We start from the raw sequence: 19,457 nt of genomic DNA, 5'->3' as shown, positions 1-19,457 counted from the left end.
TTACCACCTGTTCATTCACTGTCAGCCATCAACCCTCCTCTCAGCTCCACCGCTTTCAACTACATCTCCGTTCTTCCTGTAGGCATTGAAAAATGTCTCTACCCAGTCACCAAAGACCACCCCCAACCCCCAGTGACACGACGCAGCTATCTAGCTACCATCCTGTCTCTGTCCTTCGCTTTGCAGCCAAACCTTTTGAATAAGATGTTTTTCGTCATGACCTCACCCTACATCCCCTTTCTCTGTGAAATTTAAATGGTGTTTCTCAGGATTCTGTCCTAAGCACATCTACGTTTGTGATGTACATGTTCTTCCTGGGAAACTGTAACTTCACTCATGGCTTTGTATCATCTGATTATACACCAGAGCCTGATGGGTTGTAGGTGGCACACTCAAAAGTTTCCATCGGTCTCTGCATGTTGACTGGAGCCTTTAATCCATTTCTTTTTAATGTAATTACTGATAAGGCAGAATTTACATCTGCAGTTTTGCTGTTTGTTTTCTGTGTCTCTTGTGATATTTTTGTGTGTCTTTGTAGCTCCATTACTGCCTTCTTTTGTTTTAAATATTTTCTAACGCGATGTTTTAATTCCTCATCATTTCTTTTATAATGTACTTAAAAAACTATTTTGTTAGTGATTGCACCAGGGATTTTAACTAACACAGCTCACTCTTAGCTAGGTTTAGTGTTTTTGTTGAGTAAATGCTCCTGGAATTCTTTCAAGTCTAGTTATTTTCCAGAGTTCTGAAACAGTTGCTTTTGATAATTTTCACTAGTCTTCTCATTGCAGTTATACAGAAGTATATTTTCAGAGGTTTTTATACTGCCATCCCTGCTTACTTCACCTACTTATTTATTTATTTGTCCTGTTTTACAAATGTGTTTCCAGTGTAATGAATAACAAAATGCTTTGATTTGGGAGATGGTATTGTATTAATTGCCCTTTTAACAATTATGATAGAAATATATGGAAGATACTATTCCAAATATGAAAACAGTTTTGAGTAATTAAGAGGAAAAGATTATGTAGATTGTGTTAGAAGATAAATTATGAACAAAGTCAAGCACTTTAAAGCTGAAAGGGTGTTTGGAAATGTTCACTTTTCAGAATAGGAATCTGAGGGCTGGAGAATGTAAATACCTTGCTTAACATTATATGACTAATAGCAATTTTATGGGTTTTTTTTGTTGTTTTTTGTTTTTTTGTTTTTGTTTATTTTTTCTCTTTTTGGAGGAGGTCTTGCTTTGTCACCCAGGCTGGAGTGCAGTGGTGCGATCTTGGCTCACTGCAACCTCCGCCTCCTGGGTTCCAGCGATTCTCCTGCCTCAGCCTCCTGAGTAGCTGGGACTCCAGGCATGCCACCATGCCTGGCTGATTTTTGTATTTTTAGTAGAGATGGGGTTTTACCACATTGACCAGGCTGGTCTTGTACTCCTGACCTCAAGCGATCCACCTGCCTCGGCTTCCCAAAGTGCTGGGATTATAGGTATAAACCACTGAGCCCGACCACTAATAGCAATTTTGGAAATTCTTCCTCAGCCTCTTAAAAATCTTTTCACTTCATCATTTTTAAGCCATAGTAAGACAGAAAAACATAAATGGAGTATTAGAACATTACTCAAATGAGATACTCTGTTGTGTTAACCTTGGATAAATAACACTTTCAAATTGATGATGTTTTAAAACATTTCTCTCTAATTTTGTCTTACATTCCACGTTGTAGGGAGAATCACTCCTTGTAGTGGAGTGATATTTAATATTTTGAACATCGTGGATCCCTTTGAGAATCTTAAGAATGATCACCTCTTTCCTCAGAAAAATGTATACAGTGCACACGTACACTAGATTTTTTTTTGTTTACATATCCCTGGAAGATTATTGATGGGTTCAAGTTAAGACCCTGCTGTAGTTTGTTTTAACCTATGCCTCTATTTTCATCCTCAGTTTTATTTTTTCTGTCAAATTAAAATTGTTAAAATAGTAGTTACTCAAATGCAGATATTAAGAAGTCAGGGCCGGGTACGGTGGCTCACACCTGTAATTCCAACACTTTGGGAGGCCAAGACAGGCGGATAACGAGGTCAGGAGATCGAGACCATCCTGGCGAACACAGTGAAACCCCGCCTCTACTAAAAATACAAAAAATTAGCCGGACGCAGTGGCAGGTGCCTGTAGTCCCAGCTACTTGGGAGACTGAGGCAGGAGAATGGCGTGAACCCAGGAGGCGGAGCTTGCAGTGAGCCTAGATCGCGCCACTGCACTCCAGCCTGGGTGACAGAGTGAGACTCCGTCTCAAAAAAAAATAAAATAAAAAATAAAATAAAATAAAATAAAATAAAAAATAAAAAAAATAAAAATAAAAAATTTGTGTTATAATATTGCTTTCAAGAATTCTTAGCTTTAGAAATTCTGTTTGTGTGATTTTTAAGTAATTACAGTTTTCTTATTGCCTACTTGTTTTCAGTAGACTACAAATATACTGAAGTTTTGTATCTGCTAACACTTTTAATACTATTTTATTGCTTTTTAGTTTTGGTTTGAAAAAAATCTGATAATCCATTGTTTATTATAATAAGAACATTTTAAATCTTAGATATGATAGAAGTCCTAAGTGTTAATATATGCAGCGTATCCCAGCTTGAACACTGGCAGCTGGGTGCTTGTCAGTACAGCATGGCAGGTTGCTTATGGCATCATATTGACTGTGTATTAACACAGAGTAATCTGTTGGACTGTGAGCTGATTGTTTAGAATGTAAATGAAGCTGTTGATGGATCTGGTGACTGATGGCTTAAATTCCAATTAATCAATTGCTTCATCACTTTCTTAATTCAGATCAAATATCTCCAGAGTGCACACAATTCTTTTAGTGGTATTAAGAGAAATTAATGCTTTAGAACTAATTTCATCAATCTCTTATAAATGCCAATATCTTTTTCACTTGTCTCCTAAGTGATGACATTATACTTTAAGTGCTTGGGACATATTATAGTACCTCAGCTGTCACTTGTTCGTGGGACGGGGGTGGTTAAATGACACTGTACTCATCCATGTGATCTCCGCAGTGCTATTCATCTTGCTACAGCTTGAAAATTTCAGGCCGAGTCATTAAATCATATAAATGATTTAAAAATTAAGTTTAACGGCAGACGATCTGGTGTTATAAATGCAAAGTCAATGCCTATTTTTCTTTTGTTGGCCCATCTCTTTCAGAGCTATTGGATTTGTGAGCTGTTGTAGGAAGTCTGCTAATATTACAGGGTGACTTGTGCGATATGACAGACTCGTGCTCCGATGATGTCCCGTCAGTTTCTTCAGCACACTTGATGCATCCTCCTGTGTGACACATACATGAGTTGATCTTAATTTAGTTGTCATTAAGCCTGTCCTTTCCTGTCGACTCTTGTCAATTGTATAAAATAAAATCAAGTATTCACAAGCAGTCTATAATAGGATATAAGCAGACCAATTTAATATGTTTTTTGCTGAGCCTTAACTGGCGTCAGTTGTAGCGAGTGCTTTCTGTTAAAAAATTATTAGATGCAGTTCTTGTGGAACAAGTCAAGCTGGCCATACTTCTGATATGCTAGAGTTCATTCTTTCTCTCTTTAAATCACATCAGTTACTGCAAGGTTAGTATTTTTAACTGTACTTAACTTGAGTAAAAGTAATAACATGTCATTTTTCTTCTAAGTTTAAAAAATAGCATATGATTTAATATGAGACATGTCTTTTTTCTTTAAACAAAGGCAGCTATTTTTTCAGTGTTTAATAAGTTTACAGAAATTTAGACATTTATTTCACTTTTAGAAACACAGAATGTGGGAAATTTATGAGACTCCGGAGATTCTCACTTGTGTTTTCTTTATGTGATAGAAAATCTAGAGCAGAGCGAATGGCACTCTGGCATCTCACAGATGTGTCAGATAGAGTCTAGAATCTAGTCCATTTTGTGTTACTTTTATATTTTATATCAGAATGTTCACACATACATAAAGGGGAAAATTCAATCTAGAAAAAATACCGTAACTTTGAAGTAATATGCGCTGCAAACTTTGATGTACTGCTTTTTAGCTGAAACCAGCGAGCTTGTGCAATATATTTTTTAATAATTCTTCTGACAGATCCATAACACGGTTTATTTAAATATATCCGTGTGTGTGTGTGTGTGTGTGTGTGTATACACATGTATAAGTATATGTCTCTAAAATCTTTAAAATTAACCTTAATTGTTCAGTTATTTACCTTTAGGAGTACTCATTTTAATATTTTTATATTTTATTTTATACACACACACGGGGAGAGAGAGAGAGAGAGAGACAAAGTCTCACTCTGTCACCCAGGCTGGAGCTGTGGCTTAATCATAGCTCACTGCAGTCTCGAACTCCTGGGCTCAAGTGATCCTTCCACCTCAGTTTCCCGAGTAGCAGGGACTACAGGTGCTCGCCACCATGCACCATGCCCCACTAATTTTTTATTTTTTGTAGAGATGGGGTTTTGCCATGTTGCCCGAGCTGGTCTTGCACTTCTGGGCCCAAGCCATTCTCGTGTCTTGGCCTCCTAAAGTGTTGGGGTTACAGGTGTGAGCCACTGTGCCCTGTAATCAGACGACATTGTCTCAGATGTAACTTTAATTGATAATGCCGATAACTGGAGAATCTTTTCATGGCTCTTGATCTTTTTGTGCCTCAGACAAGTGGGTTAATGTCTCTGTATTTCTCAGATTCCATTTTAACAATGATAATTCCCATAGTACAGGGTAGTTAAAAGGATTAAAAATAAAATTGGTGGGGTGATTACATAGATAGGGCACTTTTAGGCACTGAGTTGCTGGAAGCTACAATTAGTTGAAAATGTATCAGCTAGGAGAGAAAAAATATTTAATACTAGTGTAGAGTAAGAGACCTCAAGAATACTCAGTAGCAGGCGGAAATGCTTCTAGGAGGTTCGGGGTGGGGAAGGAGGGTGTTATGGATGTGGATTTGCATGGACATTTCAGTTGTAGAATGTTCTGTGGAAAGGGTATGCTGGACTAAGCTATGTGAAGATCTGTTCTTACATAATCAAATGATTTCTCCAAATTTGAGAAACAAGTAGCTACCATGATACGAGTTCCCAGTATATGACACTCATGACAGGCTTTCACGTATTTTCCATGAAATTTTACAACACAACTTCAGGATAAGTCTTATACAGATTAAAAAAAAAAAAAAAAACTGAGGTCTAACAAGTCAAGTTACTTGAAATTCAGGGGCACTGAGTAGTCAGTTACAGGGCTGGTGATCAGCTTCTGACTGTCTGACTCTGCCTTCTCAGTTACGCCAGCTTTGGGATGGAAGCCTCCAGAGCAGGCATTCTCAGCTCTATCTAGCACTATTGGTGCTTTGGGTCCAATATGTCTTTGCTGTGGTGGGCGGGTCTGTCTTCTGCACTGTTGAGTGTTGAGAATATTCTTGTTCTCATTCTACCAGAAGCCAGTAGCATTCCCCTAACTTTCCAGTTGTGAAAACCAACAGTGTCTCTATAAGTTGCCAAATGTAAATTGTCCCTAGTTGAAAAACTATGGAGGGCTTTTCATCCATTGAAGAGAATCCCTAAAATTAACCATAATTGTTCAGTTATTTACCTTTAGGAATACTTGTTTTAATATTTTTCAGAGACCTTCTTCTCAGTGAGAACAGATTGAGTCTGCAGAAATTGAGCCATGGCCTGTTATCTTCGTCTCTACCCCAGCTCTGTGTGCAGGAAGCTCTACTTTAAGCCTGTGCAGCCAAAAAGTCAGGGGCTCTGTCTTCTGCATTTCCTAGGCTACGGCTACAGCCCCACGCAGGAAGGCCTGGCCATGGCTCTTATTTTCCCCAGACTCATTTGGCAGAAGCCCAATTCCTGACAGGCTTGGCCTAGGGCACTAACATAAAGTAACCTAAAATGGACTAGATTCTAGACTCTACCTGGGCTCCTGAGCATTCTATTCCAGTGAGTCCCAGCCCCAGCAGCTTGTAAGGCAGAGCTGACAGTGCTGGAGGGGCTACACCACAACCCCATCCCCGGTGCCCACGTGATGACCTGAGTGTCAGTCCTGGTAGAGCTGGCTGCTGTCCTGTCCCCAATTCCAATGCTGTGCTCCAGAGTGAGAGACAGGTCCTAAGGACTCTGAGTGCTCAGGGTGAGAGATAGGTCCTAAGGACTGAGATGTCTGCAGCTTTACCTACAGACTTTGTTTGAAAAATAGCCTGGCAGAGTTCATTTCTGAGGATGTCGTTGAGAACACTGGAGAGCTTGGTGGTCACCATTTCAGAGGGCAGAAACAGCAACCCAGCTTCTTGGAGAGTACTGGATCCAACCTATCCTGGGGCCGGGAGGCTGTGTGCATGTGCTAGGCGCGCTCAGAAGCAGCTGCAGTGGGACTCGGGGCAAATGTGGAAGGACACCCTGGGTGATGAACAGCCCTCCATGATGCGAGAGCTCACCGACCCAAGGGGCTTACCCACAACCTCTGAGTTGGCAAATGATACATGGTCCTCTGTCCCCAAGGTGAGTCCTACAATGCTGAGCTTACACATGACATCACAGGCATCCCTGTCAGTCTGGAAGATGGTTTGCGCACCCAAGGTGATGGTCTCAGGAGTCAATGGAGAACACCTTCAAGCCACCCATCCACCTATCCCTGACTGAACACAGGCAAAGTCATGAACTCCCTGAATTGTGAGAGGTCTCCAAGCCACATACAGCCAGTGATGAAGCGTGGAAGTCCAACTAGCTAAGCCAGCCTGAGCACCACCTCTTGTCACAGGATCTCTGGGGTGTCACTTTTCCAGCCAGAAACCTCTATGGCCTGTGGCGCCTTTGTCTGAGTTTTGCTCAGGCCCGCTGGGCTCATTCTGCCTACTTGGCCCAGCAGACCGTTCAGCTTGTGCTGCTGGCCCGGATCGCACGCCTGCTGAGGGCGAGCCAGGAACAGAGCGGCAAGAGGTGTGTGAGCGAGCATGGGGTCTGGCCACTGCTCACAGCCAGGCATGCTGACTGTGGCAGGGCAGGCAGCTCCAGGTGCTGGCTGTGTGTGAGGCTGTGGCTGAACCAGGCGCTCTGTAAGCGACTTCCGCTGCGGGCACCAGGAAACGTGGCCCCAGGGGGCTTGGAGACACTAAGAACCACAGAGCCCCAAAGAGGATGTCACAGCCCTGGCTCAGTGAGCGGTTAGGTCTGGGCTCTCTGAAGGGCCACAGCTCTTCTGTCCTTCTCATTGCTTGCAGTATGGCGAGTGGCAGGGCGTGTTTCAGCCCTTTCATTCCCACCATTCAGCTGGTCCTAAGTTCTTTTTCCACATCCAGGAAGAACAAGGTATATGGACAACAGGAGGGTAAGCAAAGCAAATAGGTGCTTTATTGAGCCACAGTGCAGCTCTCAGGAGACCTTAAGTGAGTAGCTCCTCTCCACAGGCAGGTCGTCCCGATGATTGCAGCTCTTAGTGGAGAGGAGACCCGGAGTAGGTAGCTCCTATCAGCAGACAGGTCGTCCCGTTGAGTGTGCATCCCCCAGTGGAAAGGGGACCTGGAGTGGGTAGTTTCTCTCCGCAGGCAGGTTGGCTCCTGGAGTGTGCAGCCCTCAGCGTAGAGGGGACCTGGAGTGGCTAGCTCCTTCCCACACCTGGTAGTCCCAATTTCTGAGTGAGTCTGGCTGAAACTGGCCTTTTTTTATGGACTCAGAAAGGAGGAGATGCGTGCTGATTGGTCCATGGACAGCCATGGGCGGGCCTGGGAACAGCACTATCTGATTGGCTGTATGGTCATCAATGAAGTCCGCACTCCCGGCAGTGGACTTCACTGGGAACTGGCAGCCCGGCCCCCAGGCTTCAGATTGTTCCTGGCTTGAAGGTGGGGTTTCACAGGGGACCTGCCCGTTTTTGCCCAGGAACTTGTCTGACTCCCACCATCAACATGCCATGTATGGCTCCCAGGCTGTTTGTCCCAAGGGGTGCCTGCAGGCCTGCCCGGAGCCACTCTCCCGCGCTTGTTGGTGACCAAAGTCTGGAGGGGGCCGAGCCAGCAGAGTGCCGGGCATGTCAGCACTGCCCCGAGCACATGCATACCTGCCAACTCGGAAGGCGACGGAGATCCTGCCAGCTCCGTGGAGCGTACAGCCCTGGGCACGCCTCCCTCACTGCAGCTGGCGTCTTCGCAGCTGCCACTCCAGAGGGGCCACTGCTGCCATCACATTGATCAGAAAGTGGTTTACGTGGAGCCAGGAGCAACCTCCGGAAAGCCAAGAAAAATAGAAGGAGACTTCGCCATGGTAGTTCAGCCTGGCGACTGCAGTCTGAGCAGGGAGTCCATGGCTGCATCCTGCAGGGGGTGGATTTCCTAGTAGTAGTTCAGCCCAGTGAATATAAAAATAAACAAATGACTGAAACAACAAACAACCCAAGTGCGGTTTTATTTTTTGTTTTTTTGTTTTTGTTTTGACATTTGTATATTGTAGTTGCAGCTGTTCAGTAAGTCAACTCTTGGTTGAAGTGCTGAGGTGGGGGACTGAGCTATGTGTTCTTGTATAACGGGTTTGGAGTTAGATGAACCTAATCATGGCACTCTTCACTCACTTGGGAGACCTTGGGGTACTTTACCTCTGAGCCTAAAATAGGGACAGTTTTTCCTTCTGTCTCACAGGACATCAGATATTGTATATAGGCCATGCCTGGCGTCTCATAAGTAGATGCTTAGTGAATTTTAGTAACCTTCCCCTTTTTGGGGGAGAAAGAAGTGACTTTCCAGTAGACATGTATAACTCCATACATTTTTCGAAGAAGGGGTAGCTGTGGGCAAGTTTGGAGTACAGTATGGAATAAATTCCATGACTCCTTCCTTAATTTGGAGTGCTATGTCTATTTCTCCCCTGACAGTCTTTGGGAGGTATTTTCTAAATGAGCCAAGCCCCCAGTGTGTGTGCTTGAATTAAATCTCTCCCATGCCTCATTCTTCTCCTTGCCACATTTTCCCTGTCCTTCTCTCTCCTCCTCTCCGCCCCGCTGTTCTCTCTGATCTTGACCTTTGGCCTTTGAGGTTCCTGACAGAAAAGAGCATCATGCTTGCAGAGGCAACATATTTGCGGAGGCAGCGTCCTGCCACGTTGAGACTTTGAGAAGACCTGATATAGGCTGTTGACTTCCTGTGCGGTGGAGGCGTTTTCCCACGACGGGTCCCTCAGGGGCTTCCACCTGTCTCTGGAATGGGACTTTCCCTGTCTTCCAAATGGTGAACAGTGAGTTGTCTTGGTGATTTCTGAGGCTGGGCTATTTGTATGATCAACCCCATATTATTAATAGGTCCTTCTAGAACCTCTTATTTTCTCTTTCGCATTTGTTTGCCTGTCTTTACTTGTTAGACTGTCACCTAACACTGTTAAGGTCAGTAGAAAACTTGGTAGCCAGAGCAATGCTTTCAGTATAGTCGGTGTTCAGTAAATACTGGTGAAATATGTGAGAGCATGCTGTGTGTCACCTGTGCTGGACTGTGTGAAAGCCACGAGTCTTCACCCAGAGTTTCTGGACTCGGCGTTCCCACGGAGTGTTTCTGGACATTTCCTGTAAAATCTTCATTGAGTCTTCGTTTACTTTCTTCAAGATAAAAGTAAACCTTTCCTTAACATACCTTTTCTTAACCATTATTTAGTTATATATTTGCTGTTTTAATTATGAGTACTTAATAGTATTAGTTTAGCCATTTTGAATTATTTTGACCACTATATCATAGTATTTCAGCTGCTTTATGCATTAGGTGATCTTCATCAGATTTTATTAGATACATAAAAGCTTAGTCATTTCTGTGAGAAAAATGTTTCCTGAATGCTGAATGACTTAGAAATGACCACAATCAGCAGTTTTAGGCTATTTGCTACATGGCTGCGACTTCTAAGCAGTGAGGAACTTTGAAAGCCGTTCACCTATTTTTTCCTTCTAACAGTAAATTACAAAGTTATCTTACGACTTCCAGCAAAGTTACAAAATTGCCTTACGACTCCCCAGTACTTAAAGTCATACTGTCATTACTGTTACTGTGTAAGAACCTTTTATTTAATGCTTCCGTTTTGCTCTGGTAATCACTTGCAAGCTGACTGAGCTCAGACTCTCTTGCTCTGGACAGAGGGAAAGGCCAGGAGCTCTGTTATGGCTGACCTTGGCTGCCAAGGTAGGGAGGAGCTGCAGCCGGCCAGTAACTTTCATGCACTGGCTCTGTCGGATGAGCACGAGCTCATGTCAGAAACTCCCCAGAGCCACCCTGGGCCTGGGTGGCATCGATTCCTTGTGTGATTCTGAATGAAATTGATGAATGGGAGCAAACACTGATATTCTCCTAGAATGGCAGTGGGAGCCAAGAACAACTGAGATGAGTCTTCTCCTCTGTAGGTGTTGAAATAGTTACAGTGTGCTTCCTGTAGTGCAATACTTCGAGGTTAAGTCCAGTTACTTGCTTTATTTATCTCTTTATTGCAAACACCAGATGTTTGAGTCATACTTTTAGGTTGATATTTATTTAATCTAAATGTGTTTTTAAAACAGATTTTTAATCTCTGGCTTTATAATATGATTTTTATGCCATTCTGTAGAATTTGTTTGGGAAAGCATCTTAACATATTTTTTAGGTTTCTGGAATCAAATTTTAGATTGTGTTGGAATTGTTGTTTCTGAGTTTAAACATTTCCATCAGTTGCTGGAGAGGCTGGTGTGTGAAGACCCCCTTCTGGTCCAGTGTAGTGTCAGAGGTCTCTCTCCTGCATGTCAGATTAGTTGGTCTGCTGAGCTGCTTGATTACAAGCATTAGCCAGTATAATACTGAGTTCTGAAAACTAGACCTTACCTGATTGTGACCCCAAATTTATTCAGTCTATTAAGTTGTAGTCACTAGAACACATAGTACTTATTGCCTGAATCTTGGCTTTCAAAACTTGGAGGAAAAACCATTTTCTTCCCTGGTTTCTTGTTTTTGCCTTGGCTGTGCTGTGCAGCTATACATGGTATGCTTCAGAATCTTTCTAGATTTTCTCAAATTGTACATGAAAGATTCTTTGCCAATAAGCATATTTCGTTTAGTCTAACTGATGCAACCTTCTCCCTATAATGTTAGGTAACTTTGCTACTTAAAAACAGAATCAAAATTCAAGATTTGAAAGTATATTTGAAATATTTGAAACTTGATAGAGCTTTTTTATTAAAAATCTATTTTAAAAAATCTGCATATTATTTAAATCTGATTGTTGCTTCAGTACCATTGTAGTATATTAGCACTGTTGAAATTTTGTTCATTTCCAAAATTTAAGACTGTTCATGTTTGAGAAAGGGTGTTATGAAGCAATCCACTTGTCAAATGTGAATATTTTTATACCAGTATAATTGAGTTATATAGATACATATTAATAGGAAAGATAGATTGTAGTTGTATTAGCAACCTAAATTGAGAGCTTTAATTTGCCATTTAAAACTTACTCCTAGAGTGAACAACACCTTTTTAAAAAATATGTTTTACATTGAAATAATTAATGACTCCTGGGAAGTTGCAGAGATAGTACAGGGAGACCCTGTGTGTCCCCTTCACCCAGATTCCTCCAGTGATTGACAACTTACCTGTAGTAGAATATCAGACCAGGATGTTGACACTGGTACAGTGTGTGCACGTAAGGCTGTGTTATTTCATCTTGGGTGTGGGTTCCTGTCACCACCAATGCAGTCAAGGTGCAGAACTGTTGCACCACCCTGAGGATCTCCCTCACACTAGCCCTGTGGGCTCAGCCATCCCTCTGCTTCCAGCAACCTTCACCCTGGGTAACCATGAATTTGTTCTCCATTTCTATACATTTGTCATTTCTGGAATGTTATATAAATGAAATAAACCATTCATGACCTTCAGAGACTCTTTTTTTTTTTTGAGACAGAGTCTCACTCTGTCACCCAGGCTGGAGGGCTATGGCGCGATCTCAGCTTACTGCAACTTCCACCTCCTGGGTTCAAGCGATTCTCCTGCCTCAGCCTCCTGAGTAGCTGGGATTACAGGTGCATGCCCCCACACCCGGCTAATTTTTATATTTTTAGTAGAGACGGGGTTTCATCAGGCTGGTTCAGGCTGGTCTCGAGCTCCTGACCTCGTGATCTGCCTTGGCTTCCCAAAGTGCTGTGATTACAGGCATGAGCCACTGCACCTGGCTTGGAGACTCTTTTTCTATGTAGCACAACACCCTTGAGATCCATCCAAGTTGTTATATAAGTCAACAGTTTGTTCCTTTTTTGCTGCTAACTAGGATTTCATGGATGGATGTACCACAGCATGTTTTAAACCATTCATCATTGTTGGTTGGAGTTTTTTGTTGTTTACAGGTTTTTGTTATAAATAAAACTGCTTTGAACAATTATGTACAGCTTTTTTGTAGACGTAAGTTTTTATTTCTCCAGATCGATGTCCAGGAGTGGGGTTGCGGGTTTTTATGGTAATTATATGCTTATTTTAAGACTGACTAACCCTTTTCCAGGGTTACGTTTTTGTTTTACATTCCCACCAGCAATGCCTGGGACATCTAGTTTTGCCACGTCTGGCCGATGTTTGGTGGTATGTGTAGCGGTGCTTCCTTGTGGTTTGCACGTGCCGCTTCGTTGTGGCTGTGACATTGAGCACGTTCTTGCTGCATGTTTGCCATCCTCAGGACTCTAGGAAAGTGTCTCTTCATGTCTTTGGCCCATTTTCTAATTGGATTTTTTTAAAAATTATTGATGTTGAGAGTTCTTTATGTATTCTACATAGGCGTCCTTTGGTCAGATACGCAGCTTACAAATATTTTCTACTAGTTTGTAGTTTGTCTTTTCATCTTCTGCAAAGATCTTTACATATTCAAAGTATTTAATTTTATCAAAGTCCAATTGATTTTTTTTTTAATGAGTTATGCGTTTGATGTCCTGTTTAGGAACTCATCTTCTAGCCATATGCCCTGGGGATTTCTTCTTGTGGTGGTTTTTTTTTTTTTGTCCGAAAAGTTTTACGTTGAGATCTGTGATCTATTTTGAGTTAATTACTGTATACGATGTAAGGTTTAGGTCAAGGCTTTGGGGTTGTTGGGCTATGTATATCCAAATGCTCTAGCATCATTTATAGTGAAGATTCTCTTCTCCATAAAGTACTTTTGTGAATGCATCAAAATTAGTTGCCATACTTGTATGTTGGGGAGACTCTCTCTGGCTTCTTTATTTTGTTCCATTGATCTGGGTTTCTGTTCCTTCTCCAGTATCAAACAATCTTGGTTACTGCAGCTATCTGGTAAGTCTTATAATCTGGTGGGCTGATTTCTCCCAGTTTTTCTTCCTCCCACCCCCCCCCCCCACTTTTTTTTAGCTCTTCTAAACAACTTTTAGCTCTTTTAAACAATTTTGCCTTTCTATACACATTTTAGAAGAATCTTGCCTGTATCTTTAAAGAAAATCTTCATGGGACTATGATAGTCATGAAGTAGAGACCTGTTAGCATTTGTGGGTGGCCAGGTTCTTCAGTTGCTAGTCTGAGATAAAAAGGGCAGGATGAAAACAGGAGATCACCACTGTCCTTCCTTGGTACCCGAGGACTTGAGCTGGACTGCACTTTTCCTCCTTTTCTAGAATCATCATCATTTTAAAAAATTTAATGTTCAGCATTTTTTTGCTTTATTTAGGAAGAATAGGAAAGAGTACATCTGCTCTATCCTTCTGGAAATAAAATGCCCTTAAAGGTTTTATTCATTTTCTATTTTTTAAATTGGATCTTAAACTTTATTATAGGAATTTTCACTGCATGAAGCCATAGTATAATGGACTGCTGCATCACCATTGTCCCCTGGAAAACTTCTCTTTAAATAACCAGTCTTGTTTCATCCGTATGTCTCATTTGGATAAAATCCTATGTATAATTTGATTGCATTAATAAATTCAGCATTTACAAATTACAACCACAATTCCATTATCATACCATAAACTATTGAACAAGGATTTCTTAGATTAACACTTTGTGAGTCTCCCGGTTTCTGATTGTCTCACACACCTCTTCTTACAGTTGATCTGTTCTAGTCAGGATGCGAGGGCCCTTCTCTTGCACTTGTTACAGGTATCTCTCAAATCTGTTTTCATCTACAACAATTCCTTGTCTTTCTTTGTTTTTTTATTTGTTGAAAAAACAGGGTTATTGGACATAGAGAATATCTGATATTCTAGATTTGTGTGAGTGCATACACAAAACAACTATATTATTAATTAATATATTTCTTTATTTCTTGTATTTTTGTTAACTGGTAGGTGGATCTAAAGGGTTGACCATACTCATTTTCAGTTTTCTTTTAGCTTTTCATTTTTTTGGTGAAAGAATACTACAGCAGTGCTTCTGTGTAGTCCTGTTTGTAACTGTAGGCAGATGTCTGCATGTCTGTCTTTTAGTGATGAATAGATACAGGTGCTATCAACCGGTCTTTCCAGTATAACGTTCTCCACCAGGCCAGGCGTGGTGACTCACGCCTGTAATCCCAGCACTTTGGGAGGCTGTGGCAGGTGGATCACGAGGTCAAGAGATCGAGACCATCCTGGCCAACATGGTGAAAACCCGTCTCTACTAAAAATACAAAAAATTAGCTGGCCGTAGTGGCACGCACCTGTAGTCCCAGCTACTCGGAAGGCTGAGGCAGGAGAATCGCTTGAACCCAGCAAGTGGAGGTTGCAGTGAGCCGAGATTGCGCCACTGCACTCCAGCCTGGCGACAGAGCTAGACTCTGTCCCAAAAAAAAAAAAAAAAAAAAAAAAATTCTGAAACCTCAGAAGACACCTGGATGAATTCTCACTGTGATTAAACTGTGAATTATGTTTTATACGCTGCTTTTTATGTTTTAAGAGATTTTTAAAAGTTTGCTGTAATTTGGCTTTTTAATTATATAAAATGTATCTGATTTTAAAGTGAACAGTATAAGATATATTCAGAAGTCTTAGCATCTATTCCTGTTCCCTTCCTCCCTCTATAGGTATTATATACACATACATGCACACACAGATATATGTGCACACACACAGAAGCATTTGCATGCATACAAATACACTCACAGATAGAGGAGCACACATCGAAACACAGATTTGCATGCCCTCACATCCCTCACACAGATATGCTTGCATGTGTACATAGGTACACGTGTGTGCACAGATATGTTCACACACCAATATGCACACACACAGAAACACACAGATCCTCAGGGGCTTGTTCACAGTTATACTTGCATATTATACACAGATACCCATGTACACAAACATACACGCAAGCACACACAAATACATATATACACATGCATGTGTGCACACACATATGCTTGCACACACACGTTAGCCATGCATGCACACTCACATATACATGCACACACACAGATACACACATAGATAATATCCACACACAGATGAACATGCATGTATACAGTTATACATGCATAGAGATATGTATGGACATACACAGATTCTCTCTCCTCCCTCCCTTGTTGTTAACTATAATGTATTTTTCTATATATAATGTCCAGCACCTTGCTTTCTTCATTTCACAGTCTGTATCCTAGAGATCTTTCCATGTCAGTGTATTGAGGTCATCTTGTTTGCTTTACTTTCTTCTCTCTCTCTATTGCCGTATGAGCTCTGTTTTATTCAGCTAGTCCTCTGTTTGTTCCCCTTTGTTTCACAACAGTCTTCTGTTACTATAAATAATGCTGCAGGGAGCGGTCTTGTGTGTATGTCATTTTGTGCTTTTGCTATTGCATCGTTAGAATAGTCTTTGAGAAGTGGGATGATAGCATGGCCAAAGAGTAATGGATTTTCTTAATAGAATATCTTAGCACGTTTGAAACTGGATAGGCCTGTGGGCATATGGTAACATTTACCTTGGTCTTAGCTTTGTAGTTGTGCTTTTATGATTGAACATTTTTTATGATGGTAAATCTGATATTTTATTAGCAAGATAATACCATACACTCTTGGATATTTTTGTGTGTTTGTTATTTTGTTATTATCAGAACATACATTGAAAGTAGAAATGATCAATGCAGTTTTTCTAAAATAGAAGACTGATTAATGTTAAACCTAATAGGCAAGAGCAGCAAATAGGAAATGAGTGATTTAAAAGAATGTAATGGCCTACATCTTTTCACGAAACTTGTTTTGTGAATCAAGGAACATTGTGTAAAATAAAGGTTTTTAAGGATTTTTGTTCCTGGAAATATCTAGGTTGTTATTTATTTGTCCTACTGTGCCCTGGAATTACTCTTTGATGGCACTTGTAGCTCAGGAGAAACCTTCTGTAACACAATTCAAGAGTGGTAAATTTTTATTTTCTACTTCCAAGGTTCGTGTTTTATTCGAACTGATCAACTAGATGGTGAAACTGACTGGAAGCTGAAGGTGGCAGTGAGCTGCACGCAACGGCTGCCGGCTCTGGGGGTGAGCAGCATCAAGACTACTCCATCCTTTATCTTTAGTGGTAGTTTCTAGGTTTCACGCATATTTCTGTTTATACCAGCTAATTTATTTAATGCATTGAGAATTTGTTTTATAATTTCTTTATTCCTCATGAAGGTTCATTGAAGAATTATGCCAAAATAATTTCTGTGATGTCTTAGCACATAATCAGTTTTAGGTAATTGTGAATTTTCCTTGACACTTTGGTTTTCTTTCTCCTTCTGCTCACCTTCCTCCCCCTCCTTCCTCTCCTTGCCCCCCTCCCCCTCTTCCGCTGCCTCCTCTTAATGTCTTTTTTCTTTTTCAATTTATTTTATTTTTTATGTGACAGGTTGTCACTGTGTTGCCCAGACTGAAATACAGTAACATGATCATAGCTCACTGCAGCCACAAACTCCTGGGCTCAAGTGATGCTCTCTCCACAGCCTCCTGAGTAGATGGGAGTACAGGTGCACACCACCACGCCCAGTCAGTTCTTAGTTTTTTTTTTTGTAGAGATGGGGGTCTTGCTATGTTGCCCAGGCTGGTCTTGAACTCCTGGCCTCAAGCAGTCCTCTCACCTTGGTCTTTCAAAGTGCTGGGATTACAGGTTTGAGCCATCACACCCAGCCAGAAATTTTTATTTCTTATTTGGCTGTTTGCTCCTCTCCTTTGTGATTTTGTATTGGTGTTTGCCAATTAAAAAGTACATACGTGCTCGTGTGTGTAGAATCTTTCAAATCAGTGAAACCAGATACTCACAAATGAATATCCTGTTTTAAATTTTCACCTACTTAGGCACATAAAAGTGTTTTTCTTTCTTCTATTTTCTCTCTGTACATCACATGGGCTTCATTAGCCTTCACGTCAGGAGCTCTGTTTGAAAATCGTCCAAGCTGCTTCTCTGGGTCAGGCTTCTCAGTCAAAGCCAGGCAGTGAGGTGCTACTCAGATGATTTGTTCTCATGGGTTTTTAATTTTCAGTGTTCTGTGATTGTTTACTTAAATTCTCTAGGTTACTATGCATAATTTATATGTTTAGAGTTATTACAACTTACATTTTTTCATGGTTAGTGAATGAAGGAAGGTAGGTTCTACTGGACCAACAGATGAGCAGATTGGAGAGGCTGGGCTGTTGACAGCTATCTTTTACCTGCTTGGTGGTGGGTAGAGTCAACCAGGCAGCTATTACATCGTGAAGTCATATGTCAGGGAGCAGCACCTCCTCATCTGAGGATGGGGCTGGGGTGTGTGTGCATGCGGCAGTTCCTGGATCACACAGTGTGGCTTTCAAAGGAGCTGCCAAACAGTTTTCCAGAGTGGCTGTGCCATTGCCTGTCCTCACCAGCACCGGATGAGTGACCTGGTTTCTCTGTGTCCTTGCCGCCTTCAGTGTTGTCACCAGTTTTTATTGTAGTCTTTCTGACGGATGTGTGCAGTGATACCCTATTGTGGTTTCAGTTTGCGTTTCTGTGATGGCCGGTTGTGTTGAACATTGTTTCGTGTGCTTGTTTGCCATCTGCTTGTCCTCTTTGGTGATGTGTCCTGTTGACAGTCTCGGAGCAAAAGCATTCTGCCTTGGTGGATAATGGTAGCTGCAGCTTGTTCAGGGAGTCCCTGTCAGGGTGAGGAAGTTCTTTCTAGTCTTAGTTTGCTGAGAGGTTTTATCATGAATGGGTGTTAGAATTTTCCAAAGCTTTTCTGCATCTGTAGGGATGATCATGCGGATTTTATCTATTAATATGATGGTATGTGGACTGATTTCATATGTGTTACACCAGTCTTGTGTTACTGGCATAAACCTCACCTAGTAGTCATACTGCATGTCTTTTTATTATGTCACAGTATTTGATATGCTGACATTTTGTTAAGGATGTTTTGTGCTGATGTTCATGAAAGATATGGATCTGTATTGCCTTTGTTTAATGTCTTTAGTTTGATATCTAGGGGTAAGCTGGCCTTATAATAAGTTGGGAGTCTCTTTGTCTCTTGTAATTTTTCAAATAGTTGGCGTAAAATTGGTATTACTTATTTTTTAAATGTTGAACAGACTCGCTTTTGGAACTGTGATCCTAGAGATTACTTTTTGGGAAAGCACTTGATTGTGAATTGAATTTCTTTGGTACAGAGTTAATCAGGTTTTCTCTTCATTGGAAGTTTGTGTTTTTCAGAGAATTGGTTCATTTCATGTAAGTTGACAACATTAATGGCATAAAGTTCATAATATTCCATTAATGTTTAGCCATTTTAGGATTCCTTCTTTCACTCCCAATATTGGTAGTTTGTCTCTGTTTTATCGATCATTTTAAGGAACTTGTTTTTGGTTTCATTGATTATCTTTATTGTTTGTTCATTTTCTGTGTTATTAATTTCTGCTCTTTATTTCCTTCATTCTACATCGTTTATATATAATTTTTTTGTTTCTTCCTCTGTAAGGTGGAAGTTAGACCTTTGATTTTATAACTTATTGTTTTCTATTTATAAACTTTCAGAGCTATAAACCTGTTTCCAAGCATTGTTTACCTATGTCACACAAATTGTGATTTAGTTAACAATAGTTAATAATTTAGTTAAAAAATCATTTTCATTTAGTTAAAAATATTTTCTAATTCCTTCATGATTTCTTCTTTTCATCCCTTGATTATTTGGAAATACATTGTTATTTGTTAAATAGTTGGGGATTTTCTCAATGTCTGGTAATTTATTGTTATTTAATTATCTTATGGTCACGGAACATATTCTGTTCTATTTCAGTCCTTTCATATGTATTGAAACTTGTGATATGGCCCAGCATATGAACTCTCTGGGTCAGTATTCCATGTGAGCTTAAAAATAATGTTTGTTCTGCTATTGTCTGGATGTTCTGTAAATGTTCATTAGGTCAAGCTAATGGAAACTTGTTTAAAAAGTTTTATAGTTGTTTTCTACCATTTGTTCTCTGAATTACTGAAGAAAACTTTTAAGATCCCATACCTTCTGTAGATTGAATGAGTTCTCCTT

The 19,457-nt window shown here is 40.8% G+C and overlaps 1 protein-coding gene across 9 annotated transcripts in view; it reads left to right on the top strand.

The window, feature by feature from the left end:
• The window catches only part of ATP9B (ATPase phospholipid transporting 9B (putative)), a 293,323-nt gene that overhangs the window by 84,389 nt on the left and 189,477 nt on the right, over nucleotides 1–19,457 (top strand). For 8 of the 9 annotated variants that reach the window (XM_008013727.3, XM_008013730.3, XM_008013726.3 and 5 more), the window contains one exon: nucleotides 16,367–16,461. In XM_008013727.3, the coding sequence (XP_008011918.2) occupies nucleotides 16,367–16,461 (95 nt within the window). Of the gene's footprint in view, nucleotides 1–15,873; nucleotides 15,895–16,366; nucleotides 16,462–19,457 lie in introns of those variants that run through there. The other variant, XM_073006231.1, reaches the window with a different exon arrangement.

Source organism: Chlorocebus sabaeus, chromosome 18 (genome assembly GCF_047675955.1).
Source record: "Chlorocebus sabaeus isolate Y175 chromosome 18, mChlSab1.0.hap1, whole genome shotgun sequence".
Taxonomy (NCBI): domain Eukaryota; kingdom Metazoa; phylum Chordata; class Mammalia; order Primates; family Cercopithecidae; genus Chlorocebus; species Chlorocebus sabaeus.
This window is presented reverse-complemented; position numbering and strand designations above follow the sequence as displayed.